Raw genomic sequence first — 23520 nt, 5'->3', positions numbered from 1 at the left:
CTCTTCCTCTTCCTCTTCCTCTTCCTCTTCCTCTTCCTCTTCCTCTTCCTCTTCCTCTTCCTCTTCCTCTTCCTCTTCCTCTTCCTTCTCTTCTTTTTTCCCTTCACTTCCCACAGAATTGTTTTGGAAGGAATTTTGTTTCTTAAAGCAAGAGTTGAGTTCTCTGGGTACAACAGACCAGCGTTCATAGGGTTTCTTTAGCAGTGCTGCCCTGGTGCTGCTAAAAACATAAATATCTAATCCACTGAGGTGGCAAGACATTTGAAATACTGAATTTCTTGTAGAATCTGGTGCCATCAACACCTAGTTAAGGGCTAAATCGTTATACTCAGTGATTAGAGACAGTGATTAGGTTGGGTTTTTTTAAGTGAATATTTTTAGAGTGGATTTTTTCTTAGAGAGGACCCTGAACTTTGCAGAAACAATTTTTCTGTGAATGGTTCTAATGTCCCTACTAAAGAGAAACCCAGAACTCCAGGGCTGAAAGCCATGTTACCACTTCTAGATGTATTTCCATTTCCTGTAGTGATGCAGGCTGTAAGGGTGAGATCTGTCTCTCAAAATGCAGCATTCAGGATTCCTTTTAAAGTAATGGTGACGTGCAGCATCTCTGGGGCTGTGATTTTTCTCATCCTGAAGCTACTACTTAAAATTCACCAAATACAGCTTTTTTTTTAATAACTAATTATTCTTAATTTTTATTGAAGCCTATGTTACTGGTGCAGGCAAAAGTATTTAAAATTAGGCGAGCTCTCACCTCTGCTGCCTCTTGTGGTCCATGTCCAAGGGAGCTGTTTTGGCTGGGGTTTTGTCAGTGTGTCCTGTTTCAGTCTGGCAAGGCAGTCCGTGGTCTGCTGGCTGCCTGACCACTCTGTGTGCATAGTAAAATAATAGTTCAAGGTTTGTATTGTGAGTGGATTTTCAGAGTTAATGCCCAGGAATCTGTTGTGGACCGCAGTTCATAAGGAGAGAATTTTAGAAAGGTTGGGCAGGTCAGTTTGGGAGGGTGACGTGGGCAGTGAAATGAGGTGCAAGAAGGCTTTACCATACAGTTCTTTGGAGCTCCTCTTGTTTGCTTTCTTTTACTGTTCTTTGCCTTGGTAACTTGGTAGCAATTCAGTCTTCCTGTTTTCCTCTCACTCCAAGTCTCCTGTAACTTCAGAATCTTGTGCAGCTCTGGAATAGGGAAATAAGGGCAAGGGGTTAGTCGGGATGGATTTACAGGCTACAGTCCTAGAGTCATGGAATGGTTTGGGTTGGAAAGGACCTTAAAGAACATCTTGTTCCAGCTCTCCTGCTGTGGGCAGGGACACCTTCCACTAGACCAGGTTGCTCAGAGTCAACCCACGGTTGAGCCTCTACAGCAGGGGCTGCTTCCAAAGTGTTTTCCAAGGCTGGATTGTTTGGGAGCACTGACGGACAAAACGCAGCTGTGGATAAACACAGAGGGACTGAGAGGAGAGGCCGTGCTTGCTCCAACATGATGTGATGTGATTGCAGCCGTGAGGCTGTGCTGACCTCCTGGAGGAGCTCTGGCTGGGACAGTATTCATTAGGTGCTAAGTGACAAGTTACTTCTGTCACGGCAAGGCTTTCCCCGAAGATGGAAAGAGAGGTGGGTTTTATTGAACCTTTCAGGGACAGGCTGAAAAATCTGAAAGTTCTTGCTTTTTGAGTGACACGTTTTCTAGAAATGAAATTGTAAATATAATTTGTTCTTTCCTGGAATCATAGGAAAATGGTTTGATTTCCTTTCTATTATGCAAGCAGAATTCTTTTAAAAAAGTGCCTATGAATTATTGCTGCAATTTCAATAGTTAGGGTAGATGCATTGCAGCCAAAAATCTGTTTGAACTGTTTTTGCTGTTTCTATAGAGAAGTGTGTGGTGCTGACTTATATTATATGTTATTAAGAAGTTTTAGAACATATTGGAAAGATGAACATTGTCAGGAGAACTTAATGAGAGAAACATAATTCTCTGAGAAGCCATTGAATGAGAGTTTGCAGTGGGGATGTTGGCTGGGTATCCCAAGAAACTTTTTTTAGCAGTGGAAACTTTGGTTACAGTGAGGTATAACAGGTTTTAGCTTTGTGTCTCGAGTCTCTGAAACATAATTACAGAAATCCTAGAATTTGACTCCTGCAAGAATTAGAATGGTAATTGTAGGTGTATTCTACAGTGCCAAAAAATAAGCTGGAATAGCAGGCTCGTGGCAGTAGATGACACTTTGTTACTTTTATTTTCTTCTGATAGGAGCTGTGCTGATTTCTGTCGCAGATAAACACTTGTTACTGCAGGGAAGGTGATGTTACCTGTTGCAGGAGGCCTTTGGAAACTGCTGTGAAAACACAGGGGGCTGTTTTTAATTTGTTTCTTTGTTTAATAGTGAATTTCAGTGAGGGCAAGAACAGGTAAATACAGGAAGATCGACATTCAGTGGCCTTCTTACAATATGTCTGCACACATTTATCGCTGCTACCATTATATCTTTGTCAAAGGCAGTTTATATATGGCAATATTTGTTCTGTGCTAGCACCTTAAAGAGGAGAGCCAAGAGATGTCCATCACATATGGATGATTGTGTTGCTCTTTTTTTAAAATTTTCCATTTTGTGCCTGTTGCTCCAAACTTTCTGTATCTCCAAACAGGCATTTCTTTTAAAATGGCCCCAGATTACTGTGTTTCTGAAACGGTTTCCCTCATTTTCCTCCATCTAATATTCCAGAGTATTAGAACCAGACTTGGATCAGAAAAATGCTCAAGAACATCTCTCTAGATCCTGGTCTTGATTCATTCCCTCAGTGAGTGTAGGAACAACTAGTCCTAGGATGGATAACTAACTTGGCTTGCAGTTTACTTGGATTTGATATGGTCAGCTATGCTGGATATGAAACTGCTCATTTATTTCTGTAAAGAACATTGCATTTTGGGTAATAAGGAGGTACTTTTTGAGTCACTGTAAGATAACAGTATTAATGGTATATGTTGCTTTTAAAAATCGTGGATCTTGGGTGTAGTACTTTGATGGAAAATCCAGCTTTCTGATGAAGACATTTTTACTGCAGTGTCAGGGAAAGCTGGCTGCAAATGGTAGAGCTGAAATTGGCTGTGGAGTCAAGGGTGTTTGTGGAATATCTGAAAAACAAATGAAGAAGACAAAGATAACTGTCATTTTTATGTAAATAAAAGTATTAAGAAAGTGAGGGGAAAAAATCCAACAGCAGGGAATTTGCTGTTTAAGGACTTCTATTTAGGAAGCAGAGGAAAATAACAGATACAATAACATATAGGAAATTACCTAATTTATTCTGTGTGTCTTGCCATCTACCCTTGTCTTGGAGCAGGACATGGTTTGAGGTATCACTTCTCCTTCACTCATCAGGAAGCAATAAGAAATACCTCTGTCCATCCCTTATGCTCTTGCTTTTATACTGTGTTTTATCTGCATTCCGAAACAACGAGGATTTGTGTCCCACACATCCAAAAGGGGCAGGTTTAGAAGCTTAGGCTTTCCTTCTGGTCCTGCCTAGGCAGTGAAAAGAGAATGTTTGGCTTGGCTCCAGTTGTGCAAGCTTAATTTGAAGGACCATCTTGTATCACCATGCTCTGAAAATTGCTTTCCATAAGTGATTTATCAGGTTCTGGCCTGGGTAGCTGGATGGTTACAGTGCAGAGGCAATTAAGCAAGCTGGGGGAAATCCCAACTTAATTGCCTACAATGGGAAAACACCCTTTTGTATCAGCAGGGCCAGGGTTTCTCATCCTCAAGGGTCCCATGGCACAGAAAACAAGGAGAGCTAATCAAAAGTTCCATCAAAGTCTATTGAAATTTCTCTACAATAATTTTTTTTTTTAGTTCGTTTGGTGATCACAAAGGAATATGGTTTCTAGAGTTATAAAAGCAAGGTTATAATAAGCTATTCAATGCATTAGCTTTAATAGTTGTATTATTGTTTTATTTATTTATTACACTCAAAGATTTTGCGAAGGTAAAGACTGCAATTGCAATTTACATAAATGATTGTTTTTGCATTAAATGTTTTTGGGTAAGCGAAGAGTAGTGAAGTTACTGAAACAATGGGAAATCTCATGTGAAACATCTTCTGGTGTGGTTTTATCTATATTTTGGAAGTTCAATGCTAATGATTTTCCTTTTGTTTTTCTTGCAGCTAATTCCAGCCTTCTTGGAGGTGGAGGAGGTGAGTCTTGGCTTAATGCTGAATTCACTTTTAAATAACTGTGAAATATGTGCTGGACCGGTGTCCAGTGATTAGTTGGTTATGAAATAATAGGTGATAAGTTCAAAAGTTGAAAATGTAAAATTATTAGACGGGAAAACTCACCAGAGCTGATAATCTTTCATATCATCAGGAGGCAAGGTTTGTGGCTGCTGCTGAATTCGGTTTCACCTCTGGATTAGAGTGGGGGCTGACCTGTATGTGAGGCTGAGTGAAACAGAAAGGAACTGAACTGCCTTGTGTTGTGTTTTTAAGTATCTAAGATTTTTAAATTTACCCCAGGGGAACCTCAAATATATGTTAAATAAACAATTTTTAAAAAAATGATTAAAACACAGTAAAAATAATTGTAGTAAATGAATGAGGCTTTGTCTTTGTGCTTTAAAAAATAATAAATTATGTTTTCAACTTGGTTGCTTACCTCATTCAGTTTGCCAGAATACTCAAATAGATTTCAATACAAATCTTTGGTGCAGGTAAGAGATACTACCAACATGTCTGCTAGTAAGGCAGGGATGCTCCATCACATAGAGAGTGTATTGTTTCCAAATACATGGATGCTGGTTTTTTTTTTTTTTAGTAGATCGATGCTACTTTGCTTTTTGTAACCCTGTAGTACCATGGCCATAAAAGCTTACGTGAGTGTTAACAATTCAGGAAAGAAAAACCCACGAGGAGCTTGATCTCAGTTTTCTGTGACTTCCCCTGCCTCCCAGAGGGAAGCAAAAGTGCTCAGTTCTGGAAATTTCACAGCGCAGGAGCGGTACAGGCAGGACTAATCTTCCTTCCTGGCGGGAGTTAAAAGGCCTGGATGATCAGAGCTTACATATGTAAGGGTAAAGGAAAAGGCTCTGTAAAAAGACAGGAGATCTCTGTTGCTTGGGAGGCTGCAGGATAAGTTGTCAAAGCTTTTGTTTTATCTCAACAGGCAGCCCTTATTTTGGACCGTGAAAAGGTGCTTCAGAACTGCACCCTTAATAAAACCAGCTAAATAAAACCCTTCATGTTCCTCAGCTGTGTGTCTGGACATTAACGTACAGGGCAGCCTTACCTGTTAATCCTGTTGGATTAATCTGTTTCTTTTGATTTGAGTTAGTTGTTTGCAGTATACCAAATTTTTCTTTGTTTAAAAGATAATCCTTTCGGAGGTAATCCTTCCCTAGCTGTTCCTGTTTCTGCAGAGCTGTTCCTGTACCTCCTCTCCAGCACTTGCTCCCAGCTGGTAACATCGAAAAAAAAATTATAAATCAATGCAAATGTTCAAATTCCAATCAGGTTCCCAGAGCACTGCTGCTGAAAGGATTTGGCTATTAACTTTCCGTGGTATTTATTCAGCTGGACTGTACTTCAGAAGTTGATATCTGCTCAGCGTGGCACTTGATAATGTGGCTCTCCCTCTGCAGCAGTTGGGATGAACCTGTGCTGTAGGTCAAGTTGGGATTTTCCCCGTATTTTATGTGTTGAAAGGAATATATTGGCAATTGAAACTCCTGCCATCCCCCTCCTGCCACGGACTCTTTGGTCTCCCACCCCTCAGGGCGGGCGGTCTCCCACCCCTCAGGTCTCCCACCCCTCAGGGTCTCCCACCCCTCTTTGGTCTCCCACCCCTGGGTGGCAGCCCAGGATGCTGGTTCTGCTTCTCTTCTCCTCTGCTTCTCCATCCTTCCTCCTTCCCCGACATCCTTTGGGGCTTTTAGCACCCTTTTTAACACAAGTGCCCTCAGGACCTTTGGGAAGCTGCTGTGGCAGGCTGGCTTTGGGCGGGCGGTGGGTCCCTCAGGGAACTGGCTGTGCCGGGCTAGGGGCGGCCACAGGGGGATCTGCTGCAGCCTCTGTGCCCAGAACCCCAATCCCACACCCTGTAATCTCCAGTGGAAGGATAGCAACGTACCCCCTTGCTTGTGATACAGGTAGAATACCAAATGTGACAGTTTTATGGCTTAGAGTGTGACTGCTGATGTCTGAGGGGCTGTGTTGGCGCTCCGGAGGTGCCATGAGCCGCCCTTGGGTAGGGCGGCTGACATGTCCTCAGGGAACGCTCACTTGAGTTTTCCAAGTTTTCTGAGGAAAACCCCTAAGAATTTTGTAGCCAAAGTACTCCAGATTTTGGGCAGGCACCACGGGGTGCATGTTCCGGAGAAGGGGAGTGTGTGTGGGGTCTGCAGGCTGGAGCTTGCCAAGGGGGGACACAAAATGGAGGCAGCCCTGGCCACCCACCCGCCTTCCACAGGTGGATGGAGCCCGGAGCCTCTGGCTCTTGGAAAAATACTGGCCACAGGCATTTCTCTGTACAAGGGATTTTTTTCATTCCCAGCTGGGTGGTTGTGGATTTTAAATGCTGGATGTATTTTTTCCTTCATCCAGAAGGGAGAGGTGGCAGCACTCTGCGTGAAGTATTGATAGTGAATTATTAAAACTTTATTATATACGTAAACACCAAAGCCTTCTTTTGATTGCAGATGCTGAATATTTATGATAATGCATAATACCAGTGTAGTTTCTCCAATAATGGGATTCAGATCTCTTCAGTAATGCTCGTTAATTTAATCTCTCTGTCACTGCTGGGGGTATGAATACATATCTTAGATTTACAGAAAAAGAAAACTGGAAATTTCTGCTTGTCCAAGCCTGTGCAACAGGTGTTGTGATTTTGAGCTGCTTCTGATCTGTTCTATGTTTGAAATCTTTTCAGAACTGAACATAAATCAGTTGGAAATAGTTATTTGCACACCGTGGTCTAAGTTTGTGTGTGTTAAAACCATCTACTGGAAAAGATCTGTCACTGAACAACATTGTGGGTAAACATCTTGCACTTGGATCTAAGTTCAGGGGCTGGTGGTTTTGGGCATATCATCCCTGTGTCACCTCAGGGCCACATCAGGGCATCCGTGTACTTTGATTTCCCAGAGCCAGAGTAATGGTTTGTTCTTGCATTCTCCATTTAAATGCTGTCTGTTCATGTTCATGACCATTTGGAATGAAGAGATAAAAGCACAAAAGATACCAGAAACAATTTTTCACAGAACTGTTTAATCATAAAATCGAGAAACCCACAGTAGAGTCTTTAGTTAAATATAGATGTTGAAGGTTTCTTTCTGCTTTTCAAATAACTCTGAAGTTTCCAGGATTTCATTATGAGTTTGGTGAGTGAGCCTTTTTTCTTTTTCATTCTTTACTGGTTTTAATAATTGATTTTTAATTAGGAGGCATATTTCACTTTCAGGTCTAGATTTATCACATATTCAGCATTTCACTGCTAATAACTTGCATGGAGCGTTATGACTTATTTGTGCATCATGTATTATTTGTCCCATTATGTTCAACAGTGCAGAGGTGAAAATTATAAAGAAAATAACCTGCATTTGGAGGGAGTGAGGAAAACCACTTGGTATTTTGAGGAAAAGCGACCCCTTTTAAAAAATAAGTCATGAAGTTCTGACTCGAGAAATTGAAATGCCCTATTTTGCATGGCAATCTTTTTTCCTTACATTCTTTTACAGTTTTGTCAAGGAATGAAAGCATGTGATTTTATGCACTTTGTTAAAGCAAAGTGAGCAAGAGCTGTGATTTCTCCTCCCTTATGTTGAGGGTAGTCTGGGTCTTTTTTAGGATTTTATATCCCACCATCCCCACCTCGTTTATGATATTTTCCTTGTGGTTCATTTTTTACTTGATTTGCTGACTGTAATCAAGGTCTTGTTGCATGCTGATTTCTGGATTGGCATGATTTCTTTGACCTTATATTGAGGGTATTTTTAATTTTGGATTTTTTTCCCCCTCATGAGATTTTGTTGCCTATGCTGGAATTGGGGAAGGCGACACCATCTTTTAGTGTGTCCTGTTACGAGTGTAGTTTTTTCCACTCTGTACTTGAAACTGGTGATTTTGTCTTTACAAACTCAAAGAGAAGACAGGTTATATTTCTTGAGAGCGTTGTTTGGACCCAGTTTAAGTTGGTTGCCCCAAAAGATCTGTCTGTTTTTCTGTTTGTCTCTTTTTTTTTGGCCAGTGTAACTGTTTTTTCTAGAGCTTTTGCTGGCATGCAAAGAAATGTAATTCCTATATAGCCAGAAGTATGTTATCATATCTTAAAAGTAGACCAGACCTACCTCTCCACTCTGCCAAGATATGGTTTGTAGGCAAGGTTTTAAGTAGCTCTCACTTGTGTTTGTGGTCACAGCAGGGAACTGGGTTTCTCTGCACATTATTCTGTAGACTCCATTTTGAAATTGGGATTTGCTGCCTTTATATCTGTGTTACTTTATAACAGCAGCAAAAAAAGTGTTCTCTCCCAGTAGAAAGAAATTTCCACAGACTCCCTTCTATCCTGGAGTTGTTTCCCTTCAAAGGTGGGACAAGCACAACCACCCTGGCTGTGCTAATGCTGCAGAAATAGAGGGGAGCTGCCGGGGAGGTGCTGCTGCAAAGTCACTGCTGCTTGCAGCCACCCTGTCTATTTGTCAATTAATTGCAGGCTGATGAGCTCAAAAAGCAGGTGATTATCCAGTCGGTAGTGTCAGGAAGGAACAGCTGACACAAATATATTGACATCCCTCCCCTTGGGATAAGGTTTTTATTCTCGCAGATGTGCCTTAGGTACTGGACTCAGCATGTCCAGCCACCTTCTGGTAGTCACATCTCTAGGGAAAAAAGCAAGGAAGTTTTGCACTGGCTGAATAGTAACTTGACATCAGTTTACCTGGTGAATGAATATTCGTGACACTGAGAAGTGGAAGTTGTACAAGAGAAAATTGGAGGCAGGAAGGAGAGGAGTTGCAGATCACCCTGTAGCAATGTTTGCTGGAAAACACGTTCAGTACCAGCCCGGCCCTGCACTAGCCCATTCAAAATGTATAACAGGAAGAAGACAAGCCTGTTTTATCCTGAACTGGGACGAGATGCTCCCTGTTTTGGATTTCACAGGGCTTGGGTTTGATATTTACATAATTTAAATGCAAGTGAAGGAAGGGTTTAAATCCAAAGTTCAAATTTGAGCATGACGTGCCCATAACATGAAACGCATCCCTCGAGAAGGAGAAGAAAGAGTTTGGGAAAGGAGCACTGACAGGATTCTTTCATCAAGAAAACAAGCATTATTATTTTGTATTATTTTATTTATGCCAGTCTGTTGGCATGTTCTTGTATCCTGTCAAATGCATTTGTCAGATTGGGGTGTGCTCACAACAAATGGCTCCACGGAACAAATGTGCTTCATCTGGGATTGCAACCACCTTCACAAGCTTTGGGTTGCTTTGTACAGAGCACCCTCATATCTTAGGTATTTACATAATAGCTCTGGAGGTACAAAGATTTTCCAAGCAAATAATGATCATGGCAAGAACTGATAATTTAAGGCAAATGGCCATTTGCCTTTGTTGCTAATTAATCCCTTTCTGCTGGAAGATTGCTGCTGCAATTCTGTAGGGTTATTAAAGTGTTTTATCTCCTTTTACTATTTGCATGCTGTTCTTTTTCATCTCTGTAAATAGAGTGGGTTTGAGAGGGCTGAATCCACAAGTTCCCCCACTGTGACAGTGCATCAGCCAATTAAAATGTTAGTATTTATGTATTTTTTTTCTGTACAGCTCTAATATTAGTTCCACTGGTAGCCCTGTAGCTCAGGGTAGACTGTAACCCTTTCCAGGTGTTTGGTTCAGCCCAAAATCTTGTTATTCATGAGCTTTTTGTTGTATCAGATCAAAGTAAAAAGATTGCTCTGTAATTTAACATCTTTTATAGAATTTATTCAAACTTCCTGTGCAAGCAAAGTCTTTCTTTACAGGTCAGTCGTTCTTGAAATGTTTTTTCTTTCTTTCTTCAATCTGTGTTTGCTTTTGCCTTCTGTTATTGCAGGGGAATTTTAGTTCAGCTTTAATTAAAAGTAGTGGGTTTTCTCATTTTGTAGTGCATCTAGAGATATAATGATGAAAGCTCTATAAATAAATAAGCATAGTTTATTTCCAAGGACCCTTAACAAAAACTGCCATGGCTGTATTTAAAATGTGTGCTCTACTCTAGTTTCTTTTTTTATTTCTGTTAAAATTGGCCCATATTTTGCTCTTTGGCTATATAAGGTGCCAACTTCCTTTCTCCAGTCTTTTTATACATTCTTATAGGTAATAATCATAAACAGGAAGTCTCTGGATTGATTGTGAGTATTTCTTAGTTGTTGCCTAATTGTATCCTGTTAATTACACTTTCCCAGCAGTTACTTTAAAAATAAATAAATTATGTTTTGCTATTTACAGGAACTGATACAAGATATGTGATCAGTTTGGGTTTTTTTTTGGTAAATACCTGTTCAGTCTGTAATTCTTTAAAGTGATGCTCCTGTTCCAGCCAGTGATACAGGAACATGACTGTTTTGGTCAGGAAAATAATCTGAAATTTAGACTGTCCAGGCAAACTTATTCCCTGCTGCTGTCAGCCTTTTAACATTGCTGCTGTGTTGACTTAATTAGGCGTTAGAAAGTGATGTTTTATTTTTCACTCCTCAGTTACTGAGCGCTGAGTCCACAACACCCTGAGCTCCCGCTTAAATGTGAGGTCTTTTTCTGCCTCAGACAGACCATGGCACTGACTCTCCTTGTTTTGTTTAATTTTGTTATGAGGAAATTACAGTGTTACGTACCCACAACTAAAACATGAACATACACACTTTCTGCTGTCTACCTACACGTGACTTTCATAGTTATGCATTTTACATCTATATATATTTGTGACTGGATCTTGCAGTCTCTTCAGAAGGTCAGACTTAGCTGTGTGTGTGTACAAATAAATGCATAAAATATGGCATTGATTTTCTTACACTGGGCAAGACCTTTAGTTTGTGGTCGTGGTGCTCTTGATAACAACCCAAGGTAAAAAGGCAGTTGGTTATGCAAGGAATGCATTTCTTTCTTGTTTCCTTTTGGTTTCATGTTGTAGGACAGAGCTGCAAATCGGGGTGGGAGATGACAACCCTTCCCTGATGGGTTGATATTCACAGTCTGTTATGGGAATTGGACGTGTGCTCTAAGAATGTTGAACACTTTTTCCACATGTGGGCAAATGTTTATGTCTCACATGTGTCTTGCATGCAGAAAACACACATTTTTCATTGACCTGCTCAAGCATGTGAAGATACTTCTGCTGGGGCTCTCCACCTGTAGCTGAAGGTGAAGGGCACAGCTCCCAGGGGAAAACAGTCTGGCAGTGCAGGAAGTGGCTCTGTGCTACACTGAGAATAGAGTAAGTCAGACATTTTATATATATATATATGTGTGTGTGTGTGTGTGTGTGTGTACCAGTCTGCAGAAGACAGTTTTTAAAATTAAGCATTTGGTTGGTTTCCTTAAAGAAAAGTCTGGAAATTGGGACACCTGTCAAAGTGGTTTCAGTTTCCTGCCCAACAATCCCGACAGTGCCTCTTTTCTGAGGGAAGAATGAAGAGAGCACTGCAGGAAAGACATGTTTTGTTAGGCTCAAACAGGGGGTGGTGATGGTTTTTAAAGCTGTTATTCAGATTTAAGAGCTACTGCTATTTTCCTGGTCCTGAGGAGAACCAGGAAAGGAGGTCCTGTAGGAGGAAAATGCCAAATGTAATTTAAAACATTTAAAATTGTTTTAATTGATTTTACAGAGGGTATTAAAATGAAAAGAAGAAATGAAATAAAGGAGTGGTGGAGGTACTTGACTTGTAGACATAGAGGCACTTTTGAATATCAACCTGTTTACTGAAGCTTTCATGCCGGTCTGCCTAAAACCAAAACAAAGACCTTAATCAGTGGAGGGTTCCTTAAAAGTATCTCCGGGCCCCAAGTTCATTAATTTCCACATCAAATGTGTATACAGGTGTGAGCAGCAAGGCATGGGAAAATGGCACCAACTGTTTGCTGATTCTTACTGGTTATTCCTTTAAAATGTGCACGTCCAATAAAATGAGAATATGGACATTGCATATCGCTCACAGCTCCCCCGAGGAGGGGGAAGATCCCTGCACCACTGTCTGCTGATGGACTGACCCCAGAGGGCAGACACTGGAGATTGCCATAGTCCTTAATTCCCCACCTCCTGTAATGGAAAGAATTTGCAATAGTTTCTTCCTTCTGTTTCTAATGAAAGTAATTACTTCTTAGTCACTACATTTTCCAAGAAAATCTTGAATAAAACCCAGGATTAAGCTGTAGAGGCAAGCAAAGCCCAAGTATCGAAATTACAGATATTACAGAAAGAGTTTACAACTCTCTTCTTGCTGCACAGAATGAAGGAGTATAAAATCAGGTCTGCATTCACCTCTCACCTCCCATTTCAGATTTTCTGCTCTTTCTACAGAGCTTCACTACTCATTTACGAGTCGCTCTTTGCTCATCACATCTTTCCAAAGTTCTTTTTTCCTGTGCAAAAAGCTTACAGATTATAACATGCAGCTTTTCAAAAGCCAAGAAAATCTGCAGCAGAGTAGATGGCAAGATGGGTGAGTCTTGGAAAGATCTGTCCTCCTTGGTTTCCCATGTGCATGTCTTCATGCGGCTCTAGGAACCCTGTGTCAGTGTAATGTGGGATGAGCTTTTGGCATTACACAGAAAATGAAATGTGGTGATTGCTAATGAAGGACTGAAACTCTTACACAGGTGGAACTGCTTTTTTAAGAGACACCAGTGGAAAACCTGCATTCACAAGTCTGCCTTTGCAGTTGCTCATCTTTTTGAGTTGATAATGTTGGAGGGTAATGCAGCTTCTGGTTTTCATTCTAATGACACATGGGAGACTGCAAATAAAAAAACCTCCCCACCCTTTTTAGGGTATCAAATTTAGACTGAATGACTTTGTACCTGCAATTTAGGCTTGATTTTTAAAAGCAGTTGTAGTGGGGGACCAGTAACCTGAGATGTGAAGTGACCAGGGCCAGGAACTGCTGCTGATGGTGCTGATATGAAAGAAAACACACGATGAACTTCATCCATATGAGCATTATTACCCCAGAATCTAAATGCTCCACACACCTAATTGCTCTGTGAACACAGAAGTAATGTTCCCTCCATTTTCCAGTTGGGAAAATGAGGCAAGGAAGCCCTGTGTTTTGCAAAAGGTCCAAGGAAAAGAGCAGAAATCAGTTCTCTGGAGGCAAAGCAAAACTTGCTGGGGTTTCATAACGCCTCAGTCAGTTTTGCAAATAGGAATTTTAATTCCTATTTGGAAGGAAGAGGAATTTTAGTTTTTGTCCCAGTGTCATGGGTAGAAACAGGATGATATTTGGAAAAAGAGAAAGCGTGCTCTACTGAGAGCAACTTTCTGACAATTAGACCTTAATTGGTGATACAGCACATTCTCTAAGGGAATGGCAGGACTACCAACTGGAAATTAGATACTGCTGGACAACCACTTTTACACTAATGGGGATTCAATTAGAATATAGGAAAAATGTGATATTGGAGACTACCACCATTAATAATTCTAAATACACAGCAATTCACTGTTCTCACTTGGCCTTTCCTTCATTCAGATAGAGAAAGGCTGTTTACTTCTAATTTGAATTTGTATGGTATTAATAACAAAGTGTTTCAAAATCTTTGATGACATAAAGAGAGTCTTCTGGATTAAGAAAATATCTAATTTTATTATCAATCAAATCTAGTCTCTTGTAAAAGCGGAAGAATTTCAATGATTCTCCCATTAAAAACACTACCTTATGATTATGTGTAGAATAGTTGGGGTATTTTCCTTTTCAAAGTCATCTAATTTACATCTTTTTCCTTGTTCTTATGTAAATGTCTTGTAATGTGTGGGGTTTACAATTCAACTTTCTTCTCAAGCTAATTTTCCTTTTAAAATTCAAAATGATAGTTTTGCCATTTGGACTGACAGATCTGTAGTGTTGTAGTTTTGGCTACATATACAGTAGCAAAGAACAAAATATTTTTTGTCACACTTCTGTTACAGTTCAGTCTGTTCCTTTTACATTATCAGCTTGTTTTTCTGGGCTTCACAGAGGCATCTGCTTTAATTTTTATTGGGCAGGGCTGCAACTTCACAAACTCGTGTGAGCTTCACAAATCATTCACAAATGGGGATGATTAAATCAATTATGTCTCGGCTGAGTGATCTGTGAGTGTATTATACACACACAGTGTTAGAAGAATGTTATTAAGGTGCAAACCCAAGCACTTAAAGTTAGGAAGTGCCAAAATTAAAGTTGCCTGGGGGTTCACAGTCTGTATGCACGTATGGATGGATATGATAGTTCCTCTAACTGTACATCCAGCTGGAACCTCATCCTCCTCTCTCAAAGCAACACCCAGGTTTGCTGATATGCAAACCAGTATTTGTTCTGGTTCTAATCAGTTTGGTGTATGATTTCAGAAGTATATTAAAGATTTCATAGGTAATCTATTTGTCTTTCCCAAAACAGTGACATTATCTTCACTAAAAGAATAAGAATGAAGATTAAGGTCAGACTTGTAATTTTAAGGCCCAGGCTGTGCACCAAGGGGCTGAGTTCTTTAGAGAAATGAAAATCCTTATGTTTCTAAAAGCAGGTCTGATAATTCCAAGTGATTCTGCAAACCAGAACTTGTCTATCAGCTCAGGATGTAATACAACATTATAACTCATTTCAGGCTGAAATGCATCCTGAGATTCCCACCTTCTTCTCTACTTGTTCCCAGTGCCACCACCTGCATTTCACAATTTACTGCTCCCTTATTCTCATCCATTCTGAAATCTGCTGGCCTAAATTTATATATTAAAGAGGGCTTGCTTTAGGGAGACGTTTTCACTTAGACAATTTCAAACTGTGGTCTTAAACAGGTTTGCTTTGATGTGATTAGGGAGCAGGGAGCTGGTGGAGAGAGCAGTGATGGGTGTGGAAACAAGGGCAGAGGGGAAGAGATGAGTGATTCCTTCCTGTGCTGCTGGGCAGATGGGAATGGGAGTCCCTGTTTTGGGGTGCAGGGACTGAGTGTCCCCTTTCTACCTTCTTACCTCAGTGTTCACTTCTCAAAACTAGTCTCCATGTCAAGCCAGTCACAGTGTCTCTCTGCTCATGGCTCACTGTCCAGTTTCTTCACTGGAAAATGGTTTAGTTTTAGACCTAGGCCAACTTCCCGGATTCCCTCTGTTTGAATTTGCCTGTGCCCTTTCATTGCCAGTTTTATTCTTATTCCATGCCCTAATCACAGCTCTAGTCACCAATCCCTCTCATCTCCAATCCTATCCTGGGCCCCTAAATGCAGGTAGTGCCGCTTTCTCCGTCCTTTCCCCAGTTTGTGCTGGGATGAAGGGGAAAGTGTTCTGAGCAGGCAGTAATTTGTCAAGCCAAATGAATTCATTACTCGAGGAAATGAAAGAGAGCTGCCAATTCCAGAGCTGCTGCGAGGGAAGGAAAAGTTTACCTACAGTTTTGCTTATCATCTGTGTTTATCTTCCCATCACAGTTTTGATTTCAAATGGTTGGCCCAGCCCAGCTGTACCACGGTGCTCACCCTGTCTGCTCTTAGGAATGAAGGTGGTATTGTTGCTGTAAAAGGATAAAACCCCTGGTGTTACTGCTGCCTTTGTGTTTCTTCACCCTCGATGACTGGGCAATAATTTCTCCACAGGGATTATTTGTCCAAGGACGGGGCCTCTGTTCAATCCAGATATAACCCAGCTGCAGTTATATCAGGAATTTCGCCCCTTCCCTGGGCTTACAAGCAATTAGTGCTCCAGGCAGGGCTGCCTGCCCTCCCAGGGAACAAAAGGTGCAGCTCTAAACTTTTCCCTTGGAATGACAGCTGGACAAAGAATTGGCAGATTTATCAGACAATCATTTCAAGTCATTTTTTACAGCAAAGCAAAGTCCCGTGTTTTCACCGTGGACTGAGATGGGAGCTCTTATAGGTATAAGTTTATGTGGAGATAACTAGTGGAAAGAGTGTCAAAAAAATGGATACTCTTAATAACACCAGGTACAGATAACACTCATATGTGAGTTTGGAAGCAAATTTGCTCTGATGACAGGTCAGTTTTTCATCAGGAGCTGGAAGATTGCAAACACATGATTATTCAAATAAGATGATATCTGCAAATAGGATATACTAAGCAAATACTGTGCAGTTCATATGTGATATTATTATCTTCTCTCCCTTGAGAGTTGATTCAGCAGGAGCAGTTGATTTTTTTTTTTAACATAAAGAATGTGGACGTTTAGAGGAAATTGTTTCATTATAAAGGAAAAGAAGTACCAATGCACATCAAATATTGAATAAGATTCTCTCTTTTTCTAAATTAGCTCCCAAATTTGATGCTATAAAACTTTAACAGTAGTGGGAGAGCTCCCAGAAGACCCTTGGTTATGCCTCATTATTACAACATATGTGAGGCCACGGTACCCTTGGTGGCCATAGTTCCTGATTTAATCAAGAAGAATATGTTTCATGGCTGCACAGCTGGGTAACCTTTTGTGTCTGCAGCTTTCTCAGGAAGCAATCCTGTCTATACCCCATATATCTCAATAGCGTTTTCCCTTCAAAAGTCATAAACCAGGCTGCTTTTTTGTTTGTTTGTTTTTTGACTACATGGTAAAGTTTAAGGTTAGGCCACAACTTTGCCTGGTGATTCTTCGGGTTTTCCTAATAAAGGGAAGGCTTATCTTTCCTTTTGCAAGGCCAGATGTGGTGCCAGCCTTTCAGTTTGCAGCACAAGGAAGGCAAAGTCCATGCTGGTGGGTGACAGCTTTGCCCACAAACACGTGGCTGCGTGTTTTCTAAAAGCAACCAGAATTCTTAATCAGGTGTTTTTCTCATTTATGTTTTTTAAAACCTGATACTGCTTATTGAACAAGTTTTATCGGGTCTCCTCTGGAACTCTGACCAAAAAACCCTTTAAATATTATGTAGCTTTAGGTCCGAGGTTTAGTTAAATATCTGCCCTGCCAAGGGAGACACTGGGAGCAAGACTTGTTTGGCTTTACAATTTCAGTGGTAATGTTTAAATAACTTTGCAGGCGTGAACTCTCCAGGAAGGCTGCTGTGGTCTCCAGGAACGAAATTAATGCCCTAATACTCAGGGAATATTTATAATTTAAAAATTGAGGAGAGTTGATTAAATATGCAAAGCGTTTAAATGCCCATTTTAAGCTCACAGTAATTCCTGACAAATTGAAGTATCTTGGCATTTAGAGAACTACAAACTTGTAGTGGTAAGTTTGGACCTTACAGCAGTGTGTCCATTGCATGGGAAATGGAACCTTTGGATCACAAGGCTGTGATGTCCTACTGAGTCTGGTCTGTCATGGTGGTGAAATCTGAGGATTTGGGATACAATCTCTCTTAAAATGGTAGAAGACAACTGGAAAAGTCCTTACTGGATTATAACCATGGGGATCACTACTTTCCCTCATGTGACTGCACACAGGCATCACAGCTGCTGGTCTTTGGCAGGTCTGGGAAAGAGTATTCCAGCTATTTTAGCAGATTCTGTGTATAATCAGGGAAAGCAAAGCTGGATCAGACAGGATCACTTCTGCTTGGGTCACTCCTAGTGGATACTTGTCAAACTCTTCCTTATGTTCTTGCTTGTTACTTTGCAGCTCCAGTAGACAATCTTTTCCACTGCATCACTGTCTATACCACTGAAACATTTTCCCTGGAATCATAATTGATTTTTGGTAGTTGTTGTTACAGCTTTAAGCCTGAAATTAAAGGATTCTGTTCCTTTGGGATGGGGAAGTTGTCATGTCCTTCCCAGTGTCTCGTGTGAGCAAAGCACATGCCTGGGAAAGGCTCAGGACACTGAGAGCTTTGCAGGCTCATTAGTTTGTCCCATGGCTGCCCAACCTGGTTTTGCTTTTGTAGCACAAAACATCTGTAAACAAAAGTGCACCTTCCAAATTTCTGGGGGGAGAGGTGCCAGCAGTGCTCCTTTGTGAGTAAATCTCACCTGGATGCAGTTGTCCTGGAGTCACAAAAGGGAGCAATGGCTTTCTCCTCCTCATCTGTGGGAATTGGCAGTTTTTTAAGCTGTGGGCTTGGCAGTTAAGCATTTCCATTTGTAGTACACTGACGTACTAATGATGGCAATTTTGCATTTGTTACTACACGCCTAATCTAATTAAGTTTTTCTTGGGGTACAATTGTTGTTTTCTGCATTTAATTATGTAAGCACCAGGTGCAAGTGCTAATAGTAGCTGAATTCAGAAGAAAACCTTTTATCTTTGTGCTATGCAAGATCTTTTTTTTTCCTGTATCTTTAATTTCGCAGTTCAAAAAGTGCTTACAGTGTTTGGTTGTTCCAAGGAGTTACATTAACGTTTGTGATTGATACACCCAGGAAACACTAATGAGGACTGAACGCTTATATTCCCCTTGCTTTAGACGGGTTCAGAACCATCTCTGAGCTCTACATTTTTGGCTTCAGGTGTTGCAATAGCTCAGACTCCTTTCCCCAGCTACACTGCTGATTTTGAGGGCTGGCAGACTTCCCACACTCCACGACAGATCTGCTCCTGTCTGTTTGAAAAGATCTGAGCTACGCAGGGGTCTCGTGTCTGATTCTGAATTTCGTGGAGCACTGGTAAAACTGTGACTGCCAGCCTGGCTCTGTGAACTTTTTGTCACCATTTCATCAATGCTTGTTCAAACATTGAAAGAGTTTTCAGTGGACTTCTTTGCCTGCAAGAATAAACTCAAGTATTACTTTTAAAGCTCAAGGACCTGAGCTTTGAAACGCCATGAAAGAAGCAAGTGACTCTCAAAAGATTTCGAAATTATAACATTTATTTTTAAATAAAGCGAACAGGAATTGCAGTAAACTTTTTCACCTTCATATTGCTAATTGTTTTAATCTATTGAGTAAAAAGAAGTAAAGCTTGTATTTTCCAGCTTCTAGTCATTCATTAGTAATCTACATTTACAGAAATTTGGCATGGAGTATAATATAAAAATTACAGAAATGACTGAGGTGTGTTCATTCTAAAGTGTAAGGTATTCGTGTGACATTCCCATTGCTAATGAAGGAAAAGAAGCATTTTTCAGCCTTTTGGAATTTGGGAACAACTATGCATTTCTTAGTAGAAGGATGGCCTGTATATACCATGAGTTTAAGCATGCCTTCCTCTTTTAGGTGCCTTCCGAGGATTCATTCAAAGAAGGATTTTAAGCCTACCATGGATCACAAGCCAGTGGTGCTGATCCCAAATACTCTGCCTTTGCTTTAAGGATCCTGTGTGATCATTTGGCCTTGGGCTGTGACGTCTGATTTTACAGCTGAGCCATTTTCAGTATAGAAACATAAAGGTTCACATTTATTCTGGTGCAGGATTGACAGCATCCATTGTTTTAATTCTAGATCCAGGTAAACAAAGAAGCTGTGTCTGATAGTTGTTTTTTTTTTTTTAATTAAGCTTTTCAGTGCTATTAATGGTAGAGATTCCCCCCATTCCTGCCATGTTATTAGAGACCTCAGTTGTTTCAGGTTTGGTTTGTTTCTTACCCCTCAGGCCTGTAATTCCAACTCCACTCCTTTGATGGTTTATCACAAAAAATTTGTTCAGAGGCTTCCATTTTTTAAGGTAGTCCTTTAACTACTACTGATTATGCACTGCATCAAAGAAAAGTGGTTGAAAACTTTAAAACCACAAATAAAATATACATCAATGGGTTACAGTAATGAATGCTAACATACTGTTTCTTGCCTTTGGGGACAGAAGACCATGCTTTAGGTGATGTGAAAAATAGCAAACTTGACTTCTGAGAATACTTTGCTAGGATTAGTGGTCAGGTTTTATTAAAAATGAACTTGAAAAATATTAAAATAGGTGGGTTTAGTATTAGTTCACAGAAGTCTTCAATGTAGCATCAGGATTATTTTTTTCTGGCAGCAAGGCCTGAGCACTGATGGGAGTAACAACTTGTCACTTAGTTTCTGTATGCCTTTGGCTTTTGAATTCAATTTTCCATTATTCCTATTCCTTTCCCCAAAAGTACAAGGATTTATTTGGGTGATAACACACAGGCTGCATAATTTCAGAAGCTGATATCTGTTTGCATGTAGGGGTGCTTGGTAAAAAAGAAAATCAGACTATCTTGCAAAAAATCTGCTGGCCTCATTAGGTGTAAAAAGTGTCTCAAATGGCCCTTAAGCAGCACTTTGGCTTCTCCAGCTTCTCAGCATGAAAACATGTCTAAGGAAGTTATATTATATTATTTCAGGACAGGGAACAGCTTGCTTCAGATCCAGCAACTGTGTTTATTCCTTAGCTTTGGTTTTTCTCCCAAATGAAGGATGTCACTCTGCACTGTTTACATTTACATCTTAAAACAATTAAGTTATAAAACATCTTCATAAGATTCAGAGCTGACTTTCTCCCGGGGAAGGCTTTACATTGAGTTTCCAGAGTCATGCACTAAATATACTTTTTTTTGGGATGAAGCTGGTACAGTTTCATGTGTTCATGTTTCTGAAGATGTTTGAATGCTGTTGATTTTGAATTGTGCATATTGGCAAGGGCATTTACCCATATTTTCTGTATAGTGCTTTAATTATGAGAAGAACAACTGACTGATTTATTCTGTATTTGGTGATATTTTTGATTATACCTTTGGGTATCTCACTGAAAATACCTTTTTCATGAAGAAGCAGAGCAGTAAAAGCTTTCTTGCCTTTGGTTACAGGATCAGGTACAATCAAAATGCAGAGATTTTACTCCTTTTTATTTTTCCATGTCCTTTTACTATACCCATCTGTGAAATAGATGAAGAGCTTTTCTAGCCTGAACTTGATTTATGGCATAATTGTATTGTTCTAGTGCTTAGCCACAGAAATATTACAATATGTAGAGAACTTCAAACAGACCTAGTGTTGCTAAGTTTTTGGGGCCCATCCTGCTCTCTTCTTTCATCCCTTCCCCATTTCCAGATTCCATCAACCTCCTCCTCTATAGTCACCATACACGTTGCTGAGTGGGCAATCCAGGATTCCTTTGTGTATTCCCTGTTGCAGTAACTGGCATTTCTTTCTCAGAAGGCAAAGCTTTAAGAGTAATTTCCCCTCAGGGCAAGGCATTGGGGTAAAGATTTAGAGAAGTCTGTAAAGCTTAAGACCTTCTGAGCTTCCTCATTTCTGGATCCTGATTGTGTTTGCTCCTTGTGTACCCTGTTCCTTCCTCCTGCCATTCCTTAGCAGAGGCAAAGCCTTGTTTCAGCCAAGAGCAGACACCAAGTGGTCTGTACAGGATGTGCTGTGTGGGACTGAACAGTCAGAACTGTTGTGTAGCTGCTCATGTGGTGTCTGCTGGAATGGCCTCCCAGCCAGGGCCATGGGAAGGCTGCATGGACAGCCTGGAACATCAGCTCTGTATCCAGGGTTTGTTCTTCCCTGGACGTAGGGCCTGGGCCCTTCAAAGTGGGAACAATCCCCTACAGACAGTGGCTGTCCCTCATCCTCCAACCTGAACAAGTTCCTCGGGAAGAGTCCCAGAGTGTTTCCACATCCCTCCCCTTTGCCAGGGGACAGAGCAGGTGTGAAGCAGGGAAAATGGGAGCTCAGTCCCTCAGATTGAAGGAGACTCTGATATTCCTTCTGATGCCTGTTGTGCCTCTGCCTGAAGGTTGTCCCTGCAGAGCTGCCTGGAACTGGTAAGGGGTGAGCAGAGGCAGCCATGGGGCTGTGGGAAAGGTGCTCCTGGTTCCCAAGGCCGGTGCTGTCGCCTCTGACATTCCCTGTGCCCCGGCAGCCACACTTGAGACCAGCATCATTCCTGCACTGGTTTTGCAGGCAGTGCAGTCCCAGTTCAGAGCTCTGCTGCCAGCAGGGGTTCAGAGGGCACTGGGCAGGATTTAGCCACTGTTGCATATACAGTTCAGAATAATTTTCTGCTCCTTTGATAGCTCTTGGTGTGTTTTATTCAGTTCCAGTCTAATCAAGTTAACTGTTTTAGCACATTGTCTTGTTTCAGACTTTTTCCAAGAGGCAAGTGTAATCCTTCTTAAAAAGAAAAAAAAAATAATTCCCCTTTCATCTTTCTGGGGAGATCACTTTATTCATGTGTAGTGACCTGGCTCAACATTTAATAACTGACGTGTCACCGAAAGTCCCTCATTACGGCCCCAGCTCTTGGACCACCTGGAGGGCTTCATTATTAATGTGAACTTCAGGTTCAGTTTTTCCATCTGTGCAGGTGCATTTCCACCATTCACTGCAGGCTGGTGACACTTGCCCTGGGAAGGAACAAGAGGACTTGAGGCTGAATGTGTCTCCCGGGCCTACGGAGCACTTATTGTTCTGAGAGCAGCCATAGGAGGAGTGTGAGGGCTGAGGCTCCAGCCCTGTGTTGATTAGAATCTAACTTCTGCTTTCCTTGGCAATCACTCTTTGATATAGAGGCACTTAATCTCAGTGCCTGGAGAACAGGAGTGGAGAAGGCAGAGAGGGGAGGATAAAGGGGAAACCACACTCCGGTTAAACCAATGACATGGGAAAAGCTTAGTTCTTATTCCAGACATGAAGGTATCCTTGGATGGAGATGATAGTTACGTGGCAACCAGGCTCTGCAGGGCCCTCCAGGTTGCTGCTGGTTGTAGTGCAAGATGTCAGTAGTGCTGTGGATGCAGCCAGGACGCTGTTAAGACGCTGAGTTTAGGAAGGATCTTGTAGCTCCTTGATGGAAGCTTAATTTTATCTTGGTTGTTTTTGCAGGAGTTGCTTAAGCCACCTAAACTCCTCCAGCCAGCCATCTCTGCATCCTGAAATCTAATAAGTGACCTACTGAATTAAATCTCTGATCTTAACTTGTTTGGTTTGTAGTCTAAATCAATAAAAAGGCAAGAGATAACAGAGTCTAATGTTGCATCCACAGCTCAGTGGAGCTGGTACAGTTGCAGGGTTATTCTTTGGTTTTTCTGAGGTCGTTTTTTTTTAGGGTTGTCTTTTTTTTTTTTTAAGGGGGAATTTCTTTGTGGACTTCTTTTTGTGTTGTTTTATTTTAAAAGAAATATGGAAATAGCAGAAGTGGGAGGAGAGGTGGATTCGTAGGAGCAATGGAGCTGGAAGGACAAAAGGAGATGGGCTGAAAAGGAAGGAGAAGAGAATAGCTCCAAGTGTGTGAAAGGGAGTGGGAAGAACAGGAAATCTGAGTGTGGGATTGGAAGCACAGGGAATTGGGGGCAGGAATAAATAGGATGGGAGAAGAAGATTCCTGAAACGTGTTGTTGTTTTCTTTAAAGACAGCAACCTGATTACAATAAGAGAGCCCCTGCTTTACCCACTGAGGGCCAGACCTTGCCGTGCTGAATCTCCTTAAAACAAGTACTAAGGTACATTAAT

General features: G+C 41.0%; 1 protein-coding gene and 1 long non-coding RNA gene across 4 annotated transcripts in view; one reads left to right on the top strand and one right to left on the bottom strand.

The window, feature by feature from the left end:
* The window catches only part of MACROD2 (MACRO domain containing 2), an 840118-nt gene that overhangs the window by 168932 nt on the left and 647666 nt on the right, over positions 1 to 23520 (top strand). For all 3 annotated transcript variants that reach the window (XM_017818854.1, XM_017818853.1, XM_017818855.1), the window contains exon 4: positions 4171 to 4200. In XM_017818854.1, coding sequence (XP_017674343.1) covers positions 4171 to 4200 — 30 coding nt within the window. The remainder of the gene's footprint in view (positions 1 to 4170; positions 4201 to 23520) is intronic.
* Positions 2164 to 6456, bottom strand: LOC108499236. The gene is made up of 5 exons (XR_001875473.1): positions 6131 to 6456; positions 5291 to 5458; positions 4345 to 4446; positions 3300 to 3527; positions 2164 to 3136 (listed from the first exon to the last, which is right to left on the bottom strand). It is a non-coding gene; the product is annotated as an uncharacterized LOC108499236 (long non-coding RNA).

Source organism: Lepidothrix coronata, unplaced genomic scaffold (assembly GCF_001604755.1).
Source record: "Lepidothrix coronata isolate B3197 unplaced genomic scaffold, Lepidothrix_coronata-1.0 Scaffold71, whole genome shotgun sequence".
NCBI lineage: Eukaryota > Metazoa > Chordata > Aves > Passeriformes > Pipridae > Lepidothrix > Lepidothrix coronata.
This window is presented reverse-complemented; position numbering and strand designations above follow the sequence as displayed.